This window comes from Priapulus caudatus, unplaced genomic scaffold, assembly GCF_000485595.1.
Source record: "Priapulus caudatus unplaced genomic scaffold, Priapulus_caudatus-5.0.1 Scaffold581, whole genome shotgun sequence".
NCBI classification, from domain to species: domain Eukaryota; kingdom Metazoa; phylum Priapulida; class Priapulimorpha; order Priapulimorphida; family Priapulidae; genus Priapulus; species Priapulus caudatus.
The window spans coordinates 11,582-37,637 of NW_014577642.1; the positions used below are offsets into that span (position 1 = coordinate 11,582).

Here is a 26,056-nt window from a genome sequence, read left to right on the forward strand (position 1 = left end):
TGCGGAAACGAAGCTACATGCACACATCACGCACGTTTTCTTGCGGAGCTAGAAACTGTTCTGTATATGTACACTATGTGCAAGAGGCTGTGATTCCACAGCGCTTGTATATATATATATATAGTAACATATATGTATACTATGTATTTATACATCACTACAGCAAGAACATATTTATACAATGTGTATAACTACATATATAACCAGGAGTCTATCAATATTGATAGACTCCTGATATAACATGCATACAATCAGAAGTGAATAAAAACAATCTGTTTGTTTTCATTTACTCCTGATACAATGTATATAGAACACATTTTATATACATCGTATCAAGTAGACATGTCTACACCTTGTATATATATATATATATATATATATATATATACATGTATATATATATGTTTACGCAATATTACTACATAGATTTTTCTATTAGCAATGTAGAACGCACACGTCGTGAGATGATGAGAGGATTTGAGGATCGCAGCAAGGGGCCATACGTGTGTTACCTCCCGGTACGCCACGGCCTGTTGACTCCATGCATCATGACTGTGCCAGCGTTCTGCAATGGGACATCATCGTAGTTTCATATTACGTTAATCGCTGCACTGAAACTGGCTAGATTAACTTAGTATATGACGATGTGACTATGCTATTAGGTTTATATTAATTAATATCATAATGTCAGGTTAGACTAGTAGATAGATAAAAAATAGATAGATAGATAAATAGATAGATATAGATAGGTAGATAGATTGACAAATAGATAGATAGATAGATAGATAGATAGCTAGCTAAATAAATGGATAGATAGATAGATTAAAAAATAGATAGGTAGATATATATATATATATATATATATAGATAGATAGATAAATAGATAGATAAATAGATAGATAAGCAAATAGAATAATAGATAGATAGATAGTTGAACAAGTGCCGCAAGAGCGACAGCGCTCAACTGACGTGTACTGTAGCCGGGTATTCTTCTGATAAACTCACTGGCCAAAATCAAGTGCGCCCTCCGCCACCGCGTTCGCGCTCAGAGCATATATCTAGGATACTACTAATACAGATCTAAAATCTATGATTGCTAGGCTTTGCTATACCGGTAGTACAGTAATAAAGATACAGCTGTCGTAACTTTAATGACTTCGCTATATTAACATGTTATCATGGATATGCGTCGGCGCGAGCGTAGTGGTGGTGGTGGGGGGAGAGAGAGGGGGGAGGGGCGGGTGGAGGGGCTCTAATAGCAAAAGCAGTTGCGCGAGATGGCGCGTGCAAGTGTCATCAATAATCAAAGATGGCATCACCCTTCGTGCATGTAAACCTTACTCCATTGAGTTGCTGAAATCCTACCGGCTAAAATCCAAGTATATTCAGGCAGGCGAGAATTTTCGCTCAGCTGTGAGTTAACACATCTGCATTGCAGGTTGCCAGGCAATAATTATGATTAGAATAGTGACAGTTCACCCCCATGCATGCGCAATATGCTGCCCCCATGTTTTTGCCTACCCACGCGAGCGTTCAGGGTTCATTACAGTGTGCTAATACAGGGTGCTAATACAGACTGCTTTAGAAAATAATATGATTTAAGGAGCGTAAACCTTATTCAACAAACATTTGCCTTTGCAATTGAACTGTGCAACTGTAGCCTCACATCCACAATAGAAAGCAGTGCAGTCCTTTGTTAACAGTCAACAAATCATGTTTAACCCTCCTCTTGAGGGTCAAAAGGTTATCCGACACTTACTCTTTGCATGTCAGCGGAAAAGTACATTTTATGGTCCTTTCAATAAAGCCATAAAAATGGTAGGGTCACCGCTGAAACAAAAAAGTTTTTCAATCGCTCCGTCAGACCATGTCCTCAGAAAATGTCTAAATCTGCCCTGTGCCCATTGACCTTTGACTGTGACCTCCAATTTCGGCACAGTGATGGCTTTTCCTACCATGATGCTATACACCGACTATCACGAGCTAGGTCGACCGTTTAGATTTGTGCTGCAATTCTGGCATTTCCTCCCTATACCTTAGTTAAGGAGGAATGTTCCCTTCTTTTAACTCTTGACCTTTGACATTTGACCCCCAGCTTCGACATCCCAACTCGTTTTCGGATTACCCCCACTTTCGACTTTCGAATCCGTACGTCGAGCCGTTTAGATTTCGTGCGCCACTGTTGACGCACGGACGGCCGGACGGCCGGACGCACGCACGGACAATCATGCGATTCTACAAGCTGCATCTGACTATGTCAGATGAGCTAAAAATAGAGATAGATAGATAAATAGATAGATGAACAAATAGATAGATAGTTAGATAGATAGATAGAAAGATAGATAAATACATAGATAGATAAATAGATTGTAGATTACAGTAGGGTATGGTATGTAGCTTATAACAAGTTTAGATGTAGGTGTTGGCATTAGTATAGGTAGATAGCTGGGTGTGATTGTGCGATCAACCTTGCAACTACCGTAACTATTATCAAGGTTGTGGAATATACTAACAGTAGTATTTATGGTGCAATTACTATTACAATTACCTATATACCATAATTATTATCATCGTTCATGCTACTATATTAATTACTATTATAAGGAGTGAATAATAATAGATAATATTAGACTGCTATTATTATGTAATGTTAGAGTGCGGAGTGATAGAGGAATATTCCCCTAACAGACCTTAGTCGCCTATGACTAGATATTAGCTGGCTGTCTAACAGAGGCTTGTTAGGCGGTCGGGGAACAGAGTGCCGGGGTTCTGCAGTGGTGGCGCCACCTACGTGTAGTATATTCACTAGCTTTTTATGATGCAACTCTTCCTCTATCCTAGAAGCGTGGAAGTGTAAAACAAGCATATTACTACTGTTATCGCGTTCATCATTATTACATGGTGATCGAATATTTCATTGTTTCAAAGGTAGCAACACAGAAAGTAAACCAAACTCCACATCTATCTTACTTTGTACTGAGAAATGTCAGTGCATTGACATCGAAAATTATTTTGAACATCTGTATTTTTAACTGAGAAACTGATGGAATTGATATTGAAAGTGATTGAGAATTTTCCATTCAGCTTCAGTTTTTTGGGGATACAGACAGCAAATTATGTTACCACTTAAAATATCACTAAAAACCAGCTAACTACAGTGGCTGTGAAGCAAAGGACATTTTGAGATCATGCAACATAGTCACTTTGAATATCATTATCTTCATTTATCCCATCATCAGGAGAACACAACATCTCTACTGCTGCGCTCACCGACTTCTCATGCTCTCCTGCTACTGCCTTACTCGAGATTGCAAAATTGCAATGCGAGATATACACATGCAAGTATCATCGTCCTCACTCATACTATCGCAGGAATACACGAAGACATACAGGAGGACATGAGATCTCGCTATCACACGATAAACGTCTCACGCTGTCATCTTACTCTGCGTCGTAGTTGTTCGTCTCCGGCTGTATCCACGCCTTGCTCGTTAGCACCACGCGACTGCACAGCGGCGGATCGTCGGACCGCGCCAGCGCCTCCCGCCTGCCTCCGTCGCCGCGACCGCCGGCGCCATCTGCGCGCTTCCGCAGCTCGCCGTGGTGCCAGCACGTGACGAGTTCGGGGCTCGGCTCGTGGCTGGTGCTGCCCTCTGCCGAGTCGCTCGCGTCGCGCATCGTCGGCCGCGCGTCGTACGTCCGCTCGCGGCCCGCCATCGTCTCCATGTTGAGCGGCAGGTCGCCTGCGGCGACGGGCGGCCGGGGCACGCCGCCGACGCCCGCCGCGGCGTGGCTCGTGCCTGTGTACTGGCGGCACTGTTGGCGCAGTGCCAGCCGCTTGAGGGCGTCGCTGAGGGAGTCGTCGCCGCGTGGGGGAGATGGCTCGTTGTAGGCGCGCGCGGAGCGGGCGCGCGCGGCCCTGGCGTGGCTCCCCGCTGAAACGTCGCAAACGTTGACGTTTGTCAACAAGGCTGACGTTGTCAGAAGGACGGTTTATCGGTAGCGACACGCGATTATTTCGATCAGTCGTCGCAGTGATGGGCAGCATTTTTGAAATTTTAATGTCTATAATGTTCCGGAGGCTTTAGTCGTCATGATATTAAATAATGACTACTACCACCACCACCACCAGCACCAACTCTCAATGGCAATCATAGTCACCATAGTTCTTATAAAAGAACGGCTCAGTTATGAGAAAATAATGGTATGTACGATATACATCGGTATGGGATTGCTACAGAAATGCTAATGAGTGTTAGACGTATAATTACTGAAACGCAGCATCCGTTGCTGGAATCCCCCACGAAAATTGGGAGATACTTAGTACAATCAAACCTGGGATTTATAGGAAATTCCAAAAGTATATTTTTATAAACAGGTGTCCGTTCTATAGCCTAGGTGTCCGTTGACACAAGTTTGATTGTGTATATGAGAGAACATCGATGAGTACCTGATTTATTATTGCTTGAAGTTGACTGAGGTCGTTCTGACGGGCCGACTGCCTTGTTACTATATACGGCTGCAACCTGCACACCTATGGGTAAGCAAATAAGCAGATGAGAGTACGATTTAGTGAGTCAATAAATTCTGCGTTTTAAGTGCATGGGTTTCGGTACAGGATACATGCAAAAACAAGTTGCACAGCTAATTGTCTAAAATATTAGTGATAATTTTACACTTGATATATATATATATATATATATATATGTACATATATATGTTACATACTAGATAACAATGCCCATACCTGCAGATTTCGGACTGGGTCTGTTTTTTGACTGCGGGTAGCTGGAGTAGCCCCTCGCGTCGAGGGGAGCGACAACGCCGCGTGGCAGGTGCGACGGGTGCCGGCCATTCACGCTGCCAATGAAGATACTTGTTGACTTGTTGACCTTCGTGTAGGTCGTCAGAATGTCCTCCAGCTGGTTCTCACTGCAGAGGAAAATTTTTTTAAGATGGAAAGATTTTCGAGACTGCTGTGGCCAGTTTTATCATGCACGTTTGATTCAACTTTACTCGATATTGTGCAAAGATGGAAAATTGCACACACTATATGTATACGATAACTTAAAAAAAGAAGTCTACAACTGTAAACCAATAATCTTGAACCTTTAAGCTACTTAAAAAGAAAGCATACATTATATTTATATAATTATCACATATGAAAGTTTAACTGCAGCAAGTTATAGGTATACGGGTACTTATTATTTGTGCTAGTGATGAAAATTTAAAATAATTTCGTTACTATACATAATAAACCATGTTTATACGCACCTAGAATTCTTCAGAAATTTGTTAAACTCGGACTCAGAGATACCCTGAGACGGAGTATAGTCACCTCTACCCTGCAGATTCCCGATGTTCTTGAGGAAAATCAACTTCTCTGTCTCCTATAAATAAAAAGTACATAATAATAATAATAAATAAGTGAATAAAGCAATATAATAAGTCTTAAAGTTAAAGTACCATATTATGATTTAGCTCATTTCCTTCACACATAGTAACAGAAAACAAATCCTATAAAAAATATAGAAATTCTTTAAATAATATTTGTGCCAAGATATTATTACTATTAAACAATATGGCTTCAAACCGAAATATGCTACAAAAAAAATAAACATTACATATGTTCCTTCAGATGATATAAGAATATATAACATTAAAAGTTAAAAGTCAAATATGATATTTGCGACACGTTTCACAGGTGATTATGCGAAATAAACTTTTTTTGCCCAGTAAACCGGTTACAAGATTGGCCACAGGTCACTAGACTGGTACCCACGTCACACCTTAAGCTATGATACCTTAGCGTAAACAGCTACAAAGTTGGCAAGGATGACTGCGAGGGAGAGTCTACGTTCGGTCACGGAGAGATCATTGCTTGGTTCCACCAGCAGAAAGGGTTGTTCCAAATTCACTATGGCCTTCCTAAGAAACCGCAGCACTAACGTCTGCAAAGCAACATCCGACAGATGCAAATTACTGCAATCAATTCTACAGTTATTCCGAGAAATAATCATCAATGTTATAGTGACAGGTCTTGGTTAACACCACGGAGTGTAATTCACTGGATGTGTTTCAAGGGCTTTGGCATATCCTCTTTACACAATGTCAGCAATAAATTTATTAATAGAACTGATGGGGAAAGAAAAATACATATGAATAATTATGTGTATACAAATATTTGATAACGGAATGTCAGTGATCAAGGTCGCTATTGTCTTTAAATTTTTTTAAAATTATTTATAAATTATCATTATTGTTAAATTATATGCATAATACTATTGCAATTACGAAGGAAAGATGTAGGCAGTAAGTGTCAGCTCTCCTGCCGTTACACAGCTATCTACCTTAGACGCCATTCAACATTCACACCGGATATCCCAACTAGGAGAATTCCTCCAGAACTGTTTTCTCAATATAGGAGAAGAATGAAGGGAGAAGGAAGGTCGCGTACGATGTGAAAGTCAGACAGTGCCGCGGATAACTGCATGCAAGAGGACACAGGTTAAGAGTGTTTCATGTGTAGGCCTACTCACGATCTGTGCCTCGGCTTGGTTGTCAGGAACGGATTCCTGCTGCAGTTTGCTGCCCACACACTGCAGGTACGCAGCGAATGCTCTCCTCGCCTGCAGCTTGCTGTAATGACACACACACGCGTGATGTCACACACACGCGGTGTCACACACACGCGGTGTCACACACACGCGGTGTCACACACACGCGGTGTCACACACGCGGTGTCACACACACGCGGTGTCACACACGTGGTGTCACACACACGCGGTGTCACACACGCACACACACACACACGTGGTGTCACACACATACACACATATATACTGTCTCAACTGAACAATTTTAAAGTATAAGATTAATATTTAAGTTGTTACTGGAACTAGTTAAGCTGGTACTAGAACAGACAGAGCCAATGGTGCAGTGGAAGTAATTAAGCGCGCACTGATTCCTCTTATCTATACAGTTTTTAATTAACAACCACAGTGCCACTCTTACATACCTTAACTGCGCTCCATTCTTTTCGATGGAGTATACATAGGAAACGGATTGGTCTGAACTGTCTCTTGTTTCATGGGGCGATGCCACTAGCTCGAACGCTGGCTTCTCACTTGTTATACAAGCTGGTAGACTTTGCAGTCCGGGAGCCGGTGGGCACACGCCGTCTGTGAAACGTAAATATAATAAAACACGCACGCCTATGGTAACAGGGTATGCACGTATGCATGATTTAAATATGATACCATGTTGACCTGCGCACTTCACACACAGTGTTACTGCACACCATGAGCAGTAAAGATCACAAATTTCTCCAATATAAAATGAGAGAAACAGGGGTAGAAATTAACTTTTGAACAAGGGAGTCCAACTCAAAAAGAGGGAGTCCGCAGCACAATAAAGGAGTCAGTAGACTGAAGTTCAAAATTAAAGATTTGCTGAAAAAGCGAGGCCGTGCTCTGGAACGAACTAGTTAGTATAGCAGAATTTTCAGGGAGTCACACGGACTCCTGCATATGTCAAATCAGGGAGTCCAACAGTAAATCAGGGAGTATTAGACTCCGGACTCGCGTTAATTTCGCACCCTGGAGAAAAGAGAGCAATTTGATTTACTAGAACAGTACTATAACATGTGATTATGTATTGAAACCCAAGGAAAGAGTATTAATTACCACTACTGTGTAACTATAAAAAGTGCAATGTGCAGAATGCAATAATGGTCGATCTAACTAGTGAGCAAAATGTAAAAATTTGAGAAACATTTTGAAATTTCATGAAAGCCCCCCAGTCCTCTCTATGTTTACATTGCTGCACTTTGCTATTGCAAACCCCACTCATTATTTATAATAACAAAGAATCCTATAAACATACCAAGCCGTAATTAAGACTGTTTCATACACAACACAAGTTTTGAGGGCTCCAAAAAAGTATTTAAATTCCATTTCAAAGGCGCAATCGCCGTAATTATACAAACTCACAAGTCGGCGTGAGATCACAAGCTAGATCTGTGGTTTTCTTCTTCACGTATTGCTCCACTCTATCCAGCACGTCTTTCCTCACACCGACGTTATTGCCATTTCTTCCGAGCACTGCCGAGCTGGGTTTCCTGCCAAAAAAAGACGAGCATATCTAAAATACTCTGCCGAACCTTTTCAGAGCTGCTACTTATACATTCAACTCAAAGCAAATAGAGTCTTGGTGTCATGCGTTATTGCGTTCCTGTATGGGTGTTCGGTTTTCGTTGTTGTTTACGTTTTGTTGTTAAAGAGTTGGGTGCTAGCATTGTCTATCACTTACACTCGGTCGGGGAACAATTCCTCATGCAGCATGCGGTTGTACGAGGTTTTGAACTCCAGGAATGATCTGCAACACAAGATGAAGTCGTGAAACCATTCTTTTACGATAGTGCATGTAAGCTGGCATCAACTGTTTTTATCACCCACAGTTTCACCACACTACTACATAATAACCCGAATGCTACCGAATGCAAATAGGGAAAGATGCCTTCCAAAACGATTGCAGGTGTGACTTCTCTACAACTGTACAACTTACATATGTTAATTGAGAATGAGAAGACATGTATCTAATGCAAAACTGGGAATATATCGATAAGATGTAAACAGCTATGTAGTAAACATTATGGCAGTCCAGAGAGGGATAGAAGCTAGAGATAGTAAAGTGTTTTCCCATGCACACACATTGTTCCTATATGAGTGCGAGGGTGAGGGTGAGGGTGAGGATGAGGATGAGGGTGAGGGTGAGGGTGAGGATGAGGGTGAGGATGAGGGTGAGGGTGAGGGTGAGGGTGAGGGTGAAGGTGAGAGCCAGGGTGCGTGCACGTACGAGTATTGCTCCCAGGTGAAGGGCGTGGGGAAGATTCGCACGAAGCCGCCGCGGCGGTGATGTTCCTCCCGAACGATGCGCAGCACGCGGCGTTCGTCCGGCGACAGGTTCGACCGCACGACATGCCGCCTCCTCTGTGACGGCATCTGCTGTGTGCGTGGCTTCTGCGCGAGAGAGAGTCACACAGCGGCGAATTTATTATATTTATGATGTTTATTATATTTATGATGTTTATTATACACACAATTCTCATTATATAAAAATATTTATTATTTTTATTTTTATTTTTATTATTTTCATATTTATTATATTATTATAATTATGTCACATTTATTAGATGTGCGTGGTAAGTAGTTATTCTGTTACGGTGCCTGTTCAGAGACAGGGGATAGATTCGGTGAGAGAATATGCGTAACTGTGTGTAACGTGCATGTCGGTTTTCAGAGATATTTAAGCTGCTGGATTTGAAAATAATCAAATAATAATTCTAGCCACTGTTACTATTTGGAATTAAATACGAGTAGTATTTAATACTGTTGCAATGAAACTGGTAACTAGCAGCACAACCAATTAAACGGTTTCAAACACGGGTAACTGGAGGGGATGGTTGAAGTGAGATCGATGCGAGAGCAGATAGGTAATAATATATATGCCCATCTAATATTACCAGGTACCTATCTACATTGAATTAACCTACATCTGCACTATTGCTTTTACTCCAGACCTATATACCCCTTATAATTTACGAGGTGCAGCTAGGTTATTTACTGGCCGAGTGCTGTTTGCAGAGGGCTGGTTTATAATGCTATTTCTGGCCTGTTGGAACTTCTGCGATGTAATGGGATCATGTAGGCCAAAACCTGCAAAAGTAAATGCAGTGAAATATCTATTAGTCTATTCTTAACTAGCCATCCACAGAAAAAAGGGTTAAACGGGAATATTGCGTTTTAAAGGCTTCATACGTTTATTGTGCATTAGCTACACCATTGAAGATTTCAAGCATAGATCCAAAAGTATAGTACCAGAGTGGAAATAGCATCTCCAATACCTGCTAAATTGAACATGTCTGCAGCCATTCCAGACTTGACTCTGAGATCCAGGGGAGTATCACTGCACGAAACATAAACACCAACTTTAGCGTGTAACTGATATATGTATACAAATATCACACAGGAATACAAGACTATCTATAAATATGAGATTAGAATTGCTGTATGAATACGTATAAGGCTCAATGATATAATTATTGCACATAAATATTAGTTAAGGATGATAGGAGGATGGGCAGTGAATGTGAGACTTGAAACTGATGTGTGGAAACATACCAGGCTAAGGAAGGAGATAAATTCACCTCCAGCACCCAAGGTTTAAACGTATCGTCGATTAAAATGTCAAAACCGTAGATCTCTGAAAAAAATTACATAGCATAAACACACACACAGAAAAATACGCTCCGACTGAACTCTTTATCTATAAACTTTTCATGTAAGTGTGTTTGCCAACGCGTGAATGGTTCACAACGTATTCAACATGTGGGCACTCTTTTTATTTTCTTTAGCAATTGCCTTTCACTGCAAAGAGATGTGTTTGCATTAACCTTCAGGGAAAATTGGAAACCAAACATGAATGCATTGGTTTAAAACAAATCTCATATATAGGTGGGGAGGAGGAAGAAGGCAGATGTGAACAAGATGCCTTCCTCTCGTCCCCTTTCCTCACCCCTTCTCTCCTAAGCAACTCTTTGTAACAGTTTTCCTGTTACTAGTTTTTCCAGAACGAATTTTCATTGAAACAATCTTCCAGTCACTAACATTACTGGAACAATTTTATTCTAGGAGTAATTTTCCTGCCCTGAAACCAAATTTTCTAGTGGCTGCAGTCTTACCAAAGCAGTTGCTGCGGTAGGGCATGTACATCTTGCAAGCAGTAGCTATCGGCAGCTCTGCTGAGATCAAAGTCTTTATGATGAGATCTTCTATTCTTGCCATCAGCTCTGAAATTGAGTAAAAATACATCCGAGTCAGGCACACATGTGCGATTTACGAATCTTGGAATTCGATGTCTAGAATCACCATAAACTCTAAATAAAATTATAAATATTACTACACAATATGGACAGATACGTGGTATTTCATGTATATAGATGCTATTCATCACGTGATTAGTCACAAAAATACATTACGAATGACTTAATTAGACTTTTACATATACTCGCCCTTTACTATATGCAACCTAAACTAATTGAACTGCTTGAGTAAGCATCTGATGAAATTCTTCTTCTAACATGCTGTAGAAAATATAGTAAGGGAATGAAGAAGTGGAGCTGGTAGTTTTTAATTAGTTCTGTGATACGGTTTACAATTATCACTATTTTACAGTTGTTAAACTACCAAATGATTCAGCTCGTACCAAGCACAACCAAGCGCCTATATTAACATTTAAAACGTCTTCCACGCTATCTATCTTTTACACGCAAGTTTGAATACAGTGAGTAAAGTAATTGGTACTTGATAGCACAATTATAAGCTTCTTCACTGAATTGCATATGATATTGTTCATTGACTTGATTTCTTTTCGATTAGCTATATATTTACTCACTAGTTGTGTCGTGTCCCTGAGACTTCAGGTATCGCAGCATAGCACTCATCGACCACTTGTTTCCGAAATCCTCTATGTCCGGATCTTCGCACCTGCAAGAAGAACACACAAATAATGCACCTTTTAATTCATTTGTTTTTTTTAACTCTCTCCACAATGTAATCCTGCGCAGCAATGCATGCAGATTGATATATGTGATGAAACTCTCAATGCATGTAGATGTTTCTGAATCTACGTGATGAAACATATATTGATATATGTGATGAAACTCTCAATGCATGTAATAGTTTCTGAATCTATGTGTAACGTCGCTTGCACTGATGTTGTAATTTCCGATTTGTGGCTGCAAGTAAAATTCTTAAATATGGTAAATTTACTGCTTGACCAATTTTTTGATAAAAATACATTCCATGTAACTGGGTTTTCAAGATACTGATTTCTTTATAGAAAAATATTTCCAATAATACACAAAGAAAATTTCAAGGGAGCAGGCAATGAGATCGTAACAACAAATAGTTGAGAACTATAGATAGACGAAAACTTCAATTACCTGACATATCTATCACTATTCTTGTGAGACTGCATCTAGTGTTAAATATGCATATAGTCATTATAGTGCATATATCTAGTACTATATAAGCATATAGCACAAATATCTAGTATTATACATGCTAATGGACTAAATATGGCATTTTCTATGCACGCAGTCCCATGTGCAGATCTTCGATTACCTGACATATCTGTCACTCTTCTTGTTGAGGCTGTAGTTGGTGAGGTGCATGCACTGGTTGTGGTACTGCCGGCACGTCTCGTCGTACTTGACAGTGGCGAAGCGAGCCAGCCCCTCCTCGTACAGGTAGACGACGAGAGGGTCGTACGACGTCACGCCGACGTACAGACGCACATCAAACTTGAAGCCTGAGACGATGAAGAAGATTCGCGTGAGATGAGACAATGTGACATGAATGTGATGCATATTTAATGATACTGTGAAGTTATAGTGTGGTGTAGTGAACCTATGATGTTGTGTGATATATATATATATATATATATATATATATATATATATATATATAGAAGAGAAGAGAGAGAGAGAGAGAGAGAGAGAGAGAGAGAGAGAGAGAGAGAGAGAGGAGATGAGAGAAGAGGGAGGAAGAGAGAGAGGAAGAGAGAGAGAGGAGAGAGAGAGAGAGAAGAGGAGATGAGAGAAGGAGAGAGAGGAGAGAGGAGAAGAGAGAGAGGTGAGACAGAAAGAAAAAAGAGGAGATGAGAGACTGAGGAGAGAGAGAGACGAAGAGAGAATGAGAGGAGAGAGAGGAAGAGAGAGGAGACGAGATGAGAGCGAGGAGACGATCGAGAGGAGGAGAGAAGCGAGAGAGAGAGAACTGGAGAGGGGGAAAGAGAGGAGAGATGCGGAGAGTGGAGACAGAGAACGATGGAGTTGAGAGAGAGAGAGGAGGAGAGGAGAGGGAGGAGAAGAGGATGAGAGAGAGAGGAGAGAGAGAAGACGGAGAGAGAGAGCAGATATTTCGATGACTGCTACAGGAGAGTAGAGGCTAGACGGCGCCTGATCGCGGGAAGATGATGGGAGACGCAGAGAGGAGAGATTGAGAGACGAGAGGAGAGAGGAGAGAGAGAGAGAGAGAGAGAGAGAGAGAGAGAGAGAGAGAGAGAGAGAGAGAGAGAGAGAGCAGAGAGAGAGAGAGGAGAGAGAGATGAGAGAGAGAGAGAGAGAGAGAGAGAGAAGAGAGAGAGACGAAAGAGAGAGAGAGAGAGAGAGACGAGAGCAGAGAGAGAGAGAGCAGAGTAAATAATGTTTGGATAACGTATTTCATGCATGCCATACAGGCAAGTATCAGTACAGTGTTATTTACTTCTCATTAAATATCTGCATCACTTACGCTGAAAATAGCTATAGGCTCCACACGCACACACCACACAGTGTGGCATGTGTCTGCTTGCCTCAGTGTTTACACGTACCATCTATGAGCAGAGGATTCTGAATGTACCGGCGGGATACAACCATAGGCATCATCAATGGAAGCATGGTCAGGCTGTAAGAAATAACCACAATAATATTGTTGAATATCCTATATTATAGACTATTATAATATTGCTGCTGTCCTAAATAATAACAATTATATAATTCTGTTTATGTAATATTCTACAAAAGATCAATAACATATCATTGTTGCATCCTACAATAATATAAATTGCGTATGTAACAATATGTATTTTCAGTATTCTAGATCGTGATGACAGGAAAAATGATCAGTGGCAAGGCTAAATAAAGCCGAATGTTTAAAGGTAACTTTTGAGTTCAAGTTTATCAAGTTAAACATAAACAAATGATAAGTAGACTAGTCGACGCGATGAACATACAGTGTTTTAGCATGTCACACTCCACGTCGATCTACTCTAATCTTATTAATAAATGCCTATATTTGGACGATAGTGTTTCTTAACATTCTATATTTGACGAGTGATGCAGTCTCATCATCACAGCTGGTAGCACGCATATCTGTCAGTAACGCTCAAAACCTCAATCGACGAAATACTATATCTTCAACGATACATCACTCACGGATCTATACAGTTCAGCCTCATCATCTTCTACGCTACATGGTGTAGCTTAAAGGCAGCACGCGTGTCAACGTGGATGGGGTTTATGGCGTGACTTGAGTTATGACTAGAGCAAGACTTACGTGAGTCACGATTGAGATGCCTCGCCCTTCTCGAGGAGCTACAGCGTTCACGATCCACGGACACTTGTCTTTAATGAAGGCACCTGATACGTACAACGAAAAGGTACTATATCTAAAATTGCTGCTACAATCAGTGCTATGAATCTATTTTAATCATTGACTTTAAATTATTTTAGGTATGATTGATGGTATGAAGTCTTGAGGATTACTTTAATTTGCATTCGTTCAACAGTAGAAGAAAAAAAGAAGCAGAACAGAAGAGGAAAAGTAGCCATGGAATACTTTCAGGATAAAACACTATTGGCTAGCTACATCACGTAGTGATGGGAACAAAATGATATGAACACACACACACGACGAACGCACGCCAACGCACGCACGCACGCGCACGACGCACGCACGCACGCACACACACATATATAATACGTGATGTAGATTTCAATTAATAAGCTTATACAGAAAACTTCTTACAGAGTCAAAAATGTCTCGAGAGGTGTTCACTGATTTGTCTCGTTAACAATTTATCATGTTCACTGTTAAATTTCAAACTAGAAACTGTTGCCAGCAATTGCAACTATAGCCTTGATCGAATCACGCACACGATGCCTCAAATTTTTCACTGCCATCGACATACGACGCACCTGACGACAGCTTAATTTCTTACGGCTGCAGCAGGCGTTTTTTTTCACGGACTAGTGATACGGCAAACAAGACGATTTGTCGAGCGTTTTTGCCAGCACTCTGCAGCCAATTAAGAGTTTAGTGAAGAGGTGGAAGAAATGCGTGGTGATCATTGATATGTTCACATACCCCAAATAAATACCCAGTTAATTGCAACCTAAAAGGGCAAAGCTACACTGTTAATAGCATCTATAAAGGGAAATAATACTCTGATAACTGTAAATATAAGGGAAAATATCACCGCTTATGGAACTATAAAGGGCAAAAATAATCAAGCCTAATTGCAACTAAAAAAGTAAAAAGTAAAATTGCCCTGTAAATTGCAATATTAAGAGGCAAAGATACCCGGTTAATTACGACAATAAAGACACTGGCTAGTGGAAGCATAATTAGCAGGTTTGTTAGACGAAATCTGGTGCAGACGTTATAATGTGAATAACATTGTGAATTCTGAATGAGCTGTATTATACAGCTGCGAGTATTGAACACAGTGAAAGCGAGAGCGGCACAAAAAAACCATCCCACACGCAGTTTTATTTCTAATTAGACCTACTGCTGAAATCCTGGAACTCTGTCGGCAGTAGGTAGCTCTCAGGTATGAAGTCAAAGTATTCTTGCCCTGAATCAACAACAAACACAAAAGCATGTTATTATCACCATACACTCATCCTCTCATCTCTTGTAAGGTAGCACTCAGGCGAGATATATCTACTAGTGGAATCTTCATCTGTGTAAGCGAGCGATTGGGCACAATTAGCGAGCACCTGGGTGTTTGTTGCAGCGATGAAAAAACCGCCACATCGGTTTTTTACCCGGCCGCCGGTCTAACAAGAAAATTGCAAAAGTTTCTGCGAAAGTCTAATTGACTCGCCGGTTTACCGACGTACGAGCAAAATCGAAAAAAGGATCGTAAGTCGTTTGTGTTTTGTTAACGCATCACTTGAATTAATACGTTTGAGCTTCGCGGCACTTCGTTTCTCTTGACTAGTCGTCGTTAGCTGATAATGAAACACAAAAACACAAAAACACAACTTTCTTCGTCGCCACCAAAGGCAGCACGTGAAATGCATTACCCAAGATAACACAGGAAATTTACATATTTTATTGATTTCTCACTGATGTTTACGCAAGTTTGCAAGTAACATTAATAAACGATAATTTAACTGACAATAATGCTGAAACTTGGGTTATCATTAGAATTTTTTTTATCAGTCGAATCACAGTCACAGAGGCAGCTAAAACAATCCTGCCGTACTAACCGCATGAATAAACCAAAGTGAATAACTTGCTGCTCATTGTTACTTTGCAATAAGTTTAACATGGGGCGTGATAAATTCACTCTACTAGCTATGGCCATGGACGATAGTTAGACTGCAACTACTATAAGCAAGTAGACGAACACTACATAATATAGGGTATAGAGACAATCCACTCGCTATGAACAGATCATAGCTAGTCTGAAAGGGGGAATGGACACCATACTACGTAATGTGGGGTATGGATTCACTTCAGTCACTATGGCCAGACCTAGTTATTAGGAAAGTTAGAATATAGTAAGTGGATTGAAATTGGGGAGCATAACAAACTCCTTTACACACACAACACGCACACACGCACGCACGCACACACACAAAAGCACAAACACACACATACACGCACGCACGAATGCACGCACACACACACACGCACGCACGCATGCACGCACGCACGCACACACACACACACACACACACACACAAACACGTGCGCGCACGCACCAGCACGCACGCACGCACGCACGCACGCACGCACGCACGCACACACACACACACTAACACAGACACATACTCAGCGCGCACACGCACGCACGGCAGCACACATACACACACACACAACCCACGCACGTACCTTGGCGGCTGCATGCGCTGCACGTTCTTGCACAGGGTCTGGCGGTCCTGCGGCGTCACCTCGTACGAGCGCGGGAAGTGGTTGATCTTCTGGTGCTCCTTGAAGTTGCGCAGCAGGTAGGGTTTCACGTGCGAGCCGATCCACATTAGCGAGAAGCCGCCGCTGTTCGCGTGCACCTCGTGGAAGCCGTGCGCCGCCAGCAGCTGCCGCACGCGAGCGCTCGGTGCTCACCATCTGAACGCCATGTTGTATTTCTCTGCGTGGAAGACGTGTAGTATGAAGAATAAAGCGCTTGTTTATTTGCTCCATTTGAACGCCATGTTGTATTTCTCTGCGTGCAAGTGCGTGGCTTAATTTAGTATGTGGAGTAAAGCTTTTTATTTTGTTAAATTAGCTTTTTATTTTGTTAATTAGCTTTTATATAATTTTTATGAATATAAAGTTGTTGCTGTTATTTTGCTTCATCTTGAACGCCATTGTTGTATTCTCTGCGTGCAGACGCGTCACTTAATTTAGTATGGAGGGGTAAAGTGTTTCCTGTTATTTTGCTCCATCTTGAATGCCCTTGAGTGCACTTCTATGTGTGGAGACGTCACTTTTCATGATGAAAAATGAAAGGATTACAAAACTTCTCCCACCACTTGGTCCACCTTGCGCACGCGCTTTACATATGTCACAACATATAGTAAATGCCGTGCTGCTGTTTCTCTAACTCCACTACTTAATTTATTACTAATAATAAATAAATTATTACAAATTTAACCCCATTGAACGCGTGAAACGTTAGTTACGTGATATAATACAAAAATCAACAATTGGTTCAATTTAAACCAATCTTGTTGTCACTCATTCAATCGCCTACGGAAACCGTGCGGTAGCTAGGTTACTATACGCACCTTCCAAGACGGCGCAGAAAAACGAGGATGGCTTCCATGAGGTGTGCTTGCTGAATACCAGCACGGCATCTTCTTCGTGACTCCGGGCCATAACATTACCGCGCTGGCATCCCTCCTGGATGCCAAAGCCATGTAACACAACAGATATTGCACACAGAGATACACTAGTCTATGTGAGAAGAGCCATACATATGATCGACGAGTATTAGGAAGGCCCTTCTTAATACGCTCTTGATATGATCGTGATCTATGATAAAGGTACTGGCTGTCAGCAAATGAAGCCTACACTTTAGGACTCCCTTATGTACAAGCTGGGGTCTCGATTAGTAAGCGGTAGTGTTAGAGTCAGGTTAGGGGCGTAGGTTATGGTGAGAATCAATAAATAATTAATAATTATGATGATGATGATGATGATGATGATGATGATGATGATTATGATGATGATAATGTTGATGTTGGTGCTCGTAAAATATAGGTTAAGCCTACGCGATCAACAGGCATTAGCTTTACATCAAAATAAATAAATAAATAAATAAATATATAAATATATATGCAGCATATATAGTGTTTTTGCTACTGCTATCGTGACATCGCCCATCACACACACGTTAAACACTTTTCCCATGACCCCTACAACAATGCTGAGTCATGTTCATACACAGTGTCACACTAGCGCAGAGAGCTAGAGCTTCTACTAGGCGTTCCTTCCGCGACGTGAAGTCATACGTGATGCCAACCCAGGCAACAGAAATAGCTAGAGCTACCATACGTGATGCCAATTAAGCCATTATACAGAAGAAGATAGAGCTACCATACGTGATGCCAAGCCATTATACAGAAGAAGATAGAGCTACCATATGTGATGCCAAGTCACTATACAGAAGCCCGAGCGAAAGAGCCACGAAAGCCCGAGCGAAGAAGCCGAGCGAAGACATGCGAGTATAAATCCTGAGCAGGAGACGTGACGTGACCCACTTCCAACCTCACAACACTTTCGCTTCACATACGCTTTAAATTAGCGCGTATATTACCGTGATATACGCACCCACGCACCCACCCGATGCCGGACTGTGCATATGCATGGTTGCCTATCGGTGACCCCCACTACCGCACCGCTATCCCTAATGCTGTTATATGACTAATTAATGATGCACCATATGCCTCTTAGAAACATATTAGAACTACTGTAGTTCACCAACGTATAGTAGCTGCACCCGACCTGTGTTGACACTGGGTAGCTGTATGGGATATTTGATATTCACGCAGATACACTCATTCTGAGTGCCGGACAATCCTGTGTATCCCAGTTACACACGTGAATCATAAACTACCAAAGTCAAGTTCAAATTCTAGTTACAGTACATAGCAAAGTACCTTACCCGATGTGCGCACGCTAATTATGCGCGGGAAAATAGAAGTAGAATTTTATCTCGATAAATGGAAGAATCTTTCTTTTAAGCATTTGCAGAATAAATACATAACTGATTATATTATAATTTATATAATTATATTATGTTTATTTATTATATTATAATTTATATTATTATTTTTATTATTATATATAACTTATTAGTGGTATTCCGAACACGTTTCCGACCATCTCGGTATAGACCACACGAGCTGACTCCCGCTTGGTAACCACCCCTCAATTGTGAACTTTGACCCATGCACCCCCTGCTCTGCGATGCACTGCAGCTGTCATTAGCCCACACTCCCTCGTCAGATCGGTGTTGATAACGGGAGAGTGGAAGCTGCGTGTCCGCGCTACTGGCTGCGGTTGCCATGCCAATCTGCTGCGCGTTTCCGCGCGCCGGGCTAGCACTGGTGCACGGCGTAACATTATGTAAGGTCCAGCTATGTGTGGGAAGCGGGTTATAATCACATTCTGGGGGAGGGGTGGCATGAATAATGTAGGCTTACATTTCCGCACTGCCTGCGCGCATTCCGTGGCGCGTACAGCTCCTAACGATAAACAACAACATTACTGCGTTACACGCACGGTAATAAACAACAACAAGCAGCAACAAACCACCGGCGAACGATAATAAACGGACGGAAATGACGACAACCAGTGTTTGTTTTTCTGTTCGCAACACCGTATTTAGGAGGGCGTTTTCACAACACTGCCCTATATTAATGCCTGTTAGTGTGGCCATGCACTGCACAAGAGATAGAGAGATAACAATAATCTAACACATCTCTACATTATGCACTCCTGATATCATGTATAGAACATTATAAGTATGTATTGATAAATATGTATACACCTATGTATATGACTTATACATAGAACCAGAGTAAATAATGTTTGGATAACGTAATTTCATGCATGCCATACAGGCAAGTATCAGTACAGGTTTATTCACTTCTCATAAATATCTGCATCACTTACGCTGAAAATAGTATAGGCTACACACGCACACGCACGCAGTGTGGCATGTGTCTGCTTGCCTCAGTGTTTACACGTACCATCTATGAGCAGAGGATTCTGAATGTACCGGGATACAACCATAGGATCATCCAATGGAGCTTGGTCAGGCTGTAAGAAATAACAACAATAATATTGTTGAATATCCTATATTATAAGACTATTATAATATTGCTGTGTCCTAAATAATAACAATTATATAATTCTGTTTATGTAATATTCTACAAAAGATCAATAACATATTATTGTTGCATCCTACAATAATATAAAATTGCGTATGTACAATAATGTATTTTCAGTATTCTAGATCGTGATGACAGGAAAAATGATCAGTGGCAAGGCTAAATAAAGCCGAATGTTTAAGGTAACTTTTGAGTTCAAGTTTATCAAGTTAAACATAAACAAATGATAAGTAGACTAGTGAGCGATGAACATACAGTGTTTTAGCATGTCACACTCACGTCGATCTACTCCTAATCTTATTAATAAATGCTATATTTGGACGATATGTTTCTTACATTCTATATTTGAGGAGTGATGCAGTCTCATCATCACAGCTGTAGCACGCATATCTCAGTAGAAGCTCAATAACCTCAATCGACGAAATACTATATCTTCAACGATACATCACTCACGGATCTATACCAGTTCAGCCTTCATTCATCTTCTACGCTACATGGTGTAGCTTAAAGGCAGCACGCGTGTCAACGTGATGGGGTTTATGGCGTGACTTGAGTTATGACTAGAGCAAGACTTACGTGAGTCACGATTGAGATGCCTCGCCCTCTCGAGGAGGCTACAGGTTTCACGATCCACGGACACTTGTCTTTAATGAAGGCACCTGATACGTACAAACGAAAAGGGTACTATATCTAAATTGCTGCTACAATCAGTGCTATGAATCTATTTTAATCATTGACTTTAAATTATTTAAGGTATGATTGATGGTATGAAGTCTTTGAGGATTACTTTAATTTGCATTAGTATCAACAGTAGAAGAAAAAAAGAAGCAGAACAAGAAAGAGGAAAAGTAGCCCATGAATACTATAAGGTAAAACACTATTGGGTTGCTACATCACGTAGTGATGGGAACAAATGATATGACACACACACACGCACGAACGCACGCACGCACGCACGCACGCACGCACACACGCACGCACGCACACACATATATAAATACGTGATGTAGATTTCAATTGTAATAAGCTTATAAAGAAAACTTCTTACAGAGTCAAAAATGTCTCGAGGGTGTTCACTGATTTGTCTCGTAACAATTTATCATGTTCACTGTTAAAATTTCAAACTAGAAACTGTTGCCAGCAATTGCAACTATAGCCTGATCGAATCACGCACACGATGCCTCAAATTTTTCACTGCCATCGACATCGACGCACTGACGACAGCTTAATTTCTTACGGCTGCAGGGCGTTTTTTTCACGACTAGTGATACGGCAAACAAGACCGATTTATCGAGGTTTTTGCCAGCACTCTGAGCCAATTAAGAGTTTAGTGAAGAGGTGGAGGAATGCGTGTGATTATTGATATGTTCACATACCCCAAATAAATACCCAGTTAATTGCAACTATAAAGGGCAAAGCTACACTGTTAATAGCATCTATAAAGGGAAATAATACTCTGTTAACTGTAACTATAATGGGAAAATATACACCGTTTATAAGAACTATAAAGGGCAAAGATAATCTGTTAATTGTATCCATAAAGGGCAAATATACTCCGTTAATTGCAACTATAAAGGTCAAAGCTACACTGTTAATAGCATCTATAAAGGGCAAAAATAATCAAGCTAATTGCAACTAAAAAAGTGAAAAGTAAAATTGCCCTGTAAATTGCAAATATTAAGGGCAAAGATACCCGGTTAATTACGACAATAAAGACAACTTGTTAGTGGAAGCATAATTAGCAGGTTTGTTAGACGAAATCTGGTGCAGACGTTATATAGTGATTAACATTGTGAATTTATGGGCTGTATTATACAGCTGCTGAGATATTGAACACAGTGAAAGCAGAGCGGCACAAAAACCATCCCACACGCAGTTTTATTTCATAATTAGACCTACTGCTGAAATCCTGGAACTCTGTCGGCAGTAGGTAGCTCTCAGGTATGAAGTCAAAGTATTTCTTGCCCTGAATCAACAACAAACACAGAAAAGCATGTTATTTATCACCATATAGTGTACATCCTCTCATCTCTTAGTAAGTAGCACTCAGGGAGATATATCTACTAGTGGAATCTTCATCTGTGTAAGCGAGCGATTGTGGGCACAATTAGCGAGCCACCTGGTGTTTGTTTGCAGCGATGAAAAACCGCCACATCGCGTTTTTTACCCCGGCCGCCGTCTAACAAGAAAATTGCAAAAGTTCTGCGAAATCTTAATTGGCTCGCGGTTTACCGACGTACGAGAAAATCGAAAAAAGATCGTAAGTCGTTTGTGTTTTGTTACGCATCACTTGAATTATACGTTTGAGCTTCGCGGCACTTCGTTTCTCTTGACTAGTCGTCGTTAGCTGATAATGAAACACAAAAACACAAAAACACAACTTTCTTCGTCGCCACCAAAGGCAGCACGTGAAATGCATTACCCAAGATAAACACAGGAAATTTACATATTTTATTGATTTCTCACTGATGTTTACGCAAGTTTGCAAGTAACATTAATAAACGATAATTTAACTGACAATAATGCTGAAACTTGGGTTATCATTAGAATTTTTTTTATCAGTCGAATCACAGTCACAGAGGCAGCTAAACACATCCTGCCGTACTAACCGCATGAATAAACCAAAGTGAATAACTTGCTGCTCATTGTTACTTGCAATAAGTTTAACATGGGGCGTGATAAATTCACTCTACTAGCTATGGCCATGGACGATAGTTAGACTGCAACTACTATAAGCAAGTAGACGAACACTACATAATATAGGGGTATAGAGACAATCCACTCGCTATGAACAGATCATAGCTAGTCTGAAAGGGGGAATGGACACATACTACGTAATGTGGGGTATGGATTCACTTCAGTCACTATGGCCAGACCTAGTTATTAGGAAAGTTAGAATATTAGTAAGTGGATTGAAATTTGGGGAGCATAACAAACTCCCTTTACACACACAAACACGCACACACGCACGCACGCACGCACGCACACAAAAGCACAAACACACACATACACGCACGAACGCACGCACGCACACACACGCACGCACGCACGCATGCACGCACGCACACGACACACACACACACCACAAACACGTGCGCGCACGCACGCACGCACGCACGCACGCACGCACGCACGCACGCACGCACACACACACAACACACCTACAAGACACATACTCAGCGCGCAACACGCACGCAGCGCACAGCACACACACACGCACACACACACCCACGCACGTACCTTGGCGCGCTGCATGCGCTGCACGTTCTTGCACAGGCGGTCCTTGCGCGTCACCTCGTACGAGCGCGGGAAAGTGGTTGATCTTCTGGTGCTCCTTGAAGTTGCGCAGCAGAGTAGCGGTTCACGTGCGAGCCGATCCACATGAGCGAGAAGCCGCCGCTGTTCGCGTGCACCTCGTGGAAGCCGTGCGCCGCCAGCAGCTGCCGCACCAGCCGACACTCGGTGCTCACCATCTTGAACGCCATGTTGTATTTCTCTGCGTGGAAGACGTGTAGTATGAAGAATAAAGCGCTTGCTTTTATTTTGCTCCATTTGAACGCCATGTTGTATTTCTCTGCGTGCAAGATGCGTGCTTAATTAGTATGTGGAGTAAAGCTTTTATTTTGTTAAATTAGCTTTTTATTTTGTTAAATTAGCCTTTTTATATAATTTTTATGAATAATAAAGTGTTTTGCTGTTATTTTGCTTCATCTTGAACGCCATGTTGTATTCTCTGCGTGCAGACGCGTCACTTAATTTAGTATGAGGGGTAAAGTGTTTCCTGTTATTTTGCTCCATCTTGAATGCCCTTGAGTGCACTTCTATGTGTGGAGACGTCACTTTTCATGATGAAAATGAAAGGATTACAAAACTTCTCCCACCACCTTGGTCCACCTTGCGCACGGCCTTTACATATGTCACAACATATAGTAAATGCCGTGCTGCTTTTCTCTAACTCACTACTTAATTTATTACTAATAATAAATAAAATTATTACAAATTTACACCCCATTGAACGCGTGAAACGTTAGTTACGTGAATATAATACAAAAAATCACAATTGGTTCAAATTTAAACAATCTTGTTGTCACTCATTCAATCGCTACGGAAACCGTGGCTAGCTAGGTTACTATACGCACCTCCCAAGACGCGCAGAAACAGAGGATGGCTTCCCATGGATGGCGTCTGCTCTGAATACAGCAACGGCATCTTCTTCGTGACTCCGGGCCATAACATTACCGCGCTGTCATCCCTCCTGGATGCCAAAGCATGTAAAAACAAACAGATATTGCACACAGAGATACACTAGTCTATGTGAGAAGAGCATACATATGATCACGAGCGTATTAGGAAGGCCCTTCTTAATACGCTCTTGATATGATCATGATCATGATAAAGGTACTGGCTGTCAGCAAATGAAGCCTACACTTTAGGACTCCCTTATGTACAAGCTGGGGTCTCGATTAAGTAAGCGGTAGTGTTAGAGTCAGGTTAGGGCTAGGGTTATGGTGAGAATCAATATAATAATAATAATAATATGATGATGATGATGATGATGATGATGATGATGATGATGATGATGATGATAATGTTGATGTTGAGGCTCGTAAAATATAGGTTAAGCCTACGCGATACGGCATTAGCTTTACATCAAAATAAATAAATAAATATATATATATATAAATATATATGCAGCATATATAGTGTTTTTGCTACTGCTATCGTGACATCGCCCATCACACGCACGTTAAACACTTTTCCATGACCCTACAACATCCTGAGTCATGTTCTACGCAGTGTCACACTAGCGCAGAGAGCTAGAGCTTCTACTAGGCGTTCTTCGCGACGTGAAGTCATATGTGATGCCAAGCCATTATACAGAAGAAGATAGAGCTACCATATGTGATGCCAAGTCACCATACAGAGCCCGAGCGAATGAGGCACGAAAGCCGAGGAAGAAGCCGCAGCAAGACATGCGAGTATAAATCCTGAGCAGAGACGTGCGTGACCCACTCCAACCTCACAACACTTTCGCTTCACACTACGCTTTATATTCAGCGCGTATATTACCGTGATATATGCACCCACGCACCCACCGATGCCGGACTGCGCATATGCATGGTGCCTATCGGTGACCCCACTACCGCACGCTATCCCTAATGCTGTTATATGACTAATTAATGATGCACCATATGCCTCTTAGAAACATATTAGAACTACTGTAGTTCACAAACGTATAGTAGCTGCACCCGACCTGTGTTGACCACTGGGTAGCTGTATGGATATTTGATATTCATGCAGATACACTCATTCTGAGTGCCGCGACAATCCTGTGTATCCCAGTTACACACGTTGAATCAATAAACTACAAAGTCAAGTTCAATTCTAGTTACAGTACATAGCAAAGTACCTTACCGATGTGCGCACGCTAATTATGCGCGGGAAATAGAAGTAGAATTTTATCTTGATAATGGAAGAATCTTTGCTTTTAAGCATTTGCAGAATAAATACATAACTGATTATATTAATAATTATATAATTATATTATTTTTATTTATTATATTATAATTTTTATATTATATATAACTTATTAGTGGTATCCGAACACGTTTCCGACCATCTCGTATAGACCACACGAGCTGACTCCCGCTTGGTAACCACCCCTCAATTGTGAACTTTGACCCATGCACCCCTGCCTCTGCGATGCACTGCAGCTGTCATTTAGCCACACTCCCTCGTCAGATCGGTGTTGATAACGGGAGAGTGGAAGCTGCGTGTCCGCGCTACTGGCTGCGGTTGCATGCACATACTGCTGCGCGTTTC

At 41.3% G+C, this 26,056-nt stretch overlaps 1 protein-coding gene and 1 long non-coding RNA gene across 2 annotated transcripts in view; both read right to left on the minus strand.

Annotated features, from left to right (window-relative positions):
• Window positions 1-243: 243 nt before the first annotated feature.
• LOC106811845 lies at window positions 244-3,552 on the minus strand. The gene is made up of 3 exons (XR_001394211.1): window positions 3,446-3,552; window positions 2,691-2,837; window positions 244-565 (listed from the first exon to the last, which is right to left on the minus strand). It is a non-coding gene; the product is annotated as an uncharacterized LOC106811845 (long non-coding RNA).
• A 270-nt stretch (window positions 3,553-3,822) lies between these two features.
• The window catches only part of LOC106811842 (tubulin polyglutamylase TTLL5-like), a gene marked incomplete at its 3' end in the record, with an annotated part of 34,116 nt that continues 11,882 nt past the window's right edge, over window positions 3,823-26,056 (minus strand). The window contains 23 exon segments of the mRNA XM_014815565.1: window positions 3,823-3,935; window positions 4,451-4,534; window positions 4,748-4,932; window positions 5,275-5,390; window positions 5,805-5,951; window positions 6,540-6,639; window positions 7,019-7,181; window positions 7,992-8,119; window positions 8,311-8,376; window positions 8,857-9,020; window positions 9,625-9,716; window positions 9,905-9,966; window positions 10,182-10,263; window positions 10,742-10,849; window positions 11,455-11,546; window positions 12,186-12,372; window positions 20,093-20,162; window positions 20,810-20,892; window positions 22,133-22,199; window positions 23,474-23,545; window positions 23,547-23,585; window positions 23,587-23,729; window positions 24,373-24,488. Of these exon segments, the coding sequence (XP_014671051.1) occupies window positions 3,823-3,935; window positions 4,451-4,534; window positions 4,748-4,932; window positions 5,275-5,390; window positions 5,805-5,951; window positions 6,540-6,639; window positions 7,019-7,181; window positions 7,992-8,119; window positions 8,311-8,376; window positions 8,857-9,020; window positions 9,625-9,716; window positions 9,905-9,966; window positions 10,182-10,263; window positions 10,742-10,849; window positions 11,455-11,546; window positions 12,186-12,372; window positions 20,093-20,162; window positions 20,810-20,892; window positions 22,133-22,199; window positions 23,474-23,545; window positions 23,547-23,585; window positions 23,587-23,729; window positions 24,373-24,488 (2,479 nt within the window).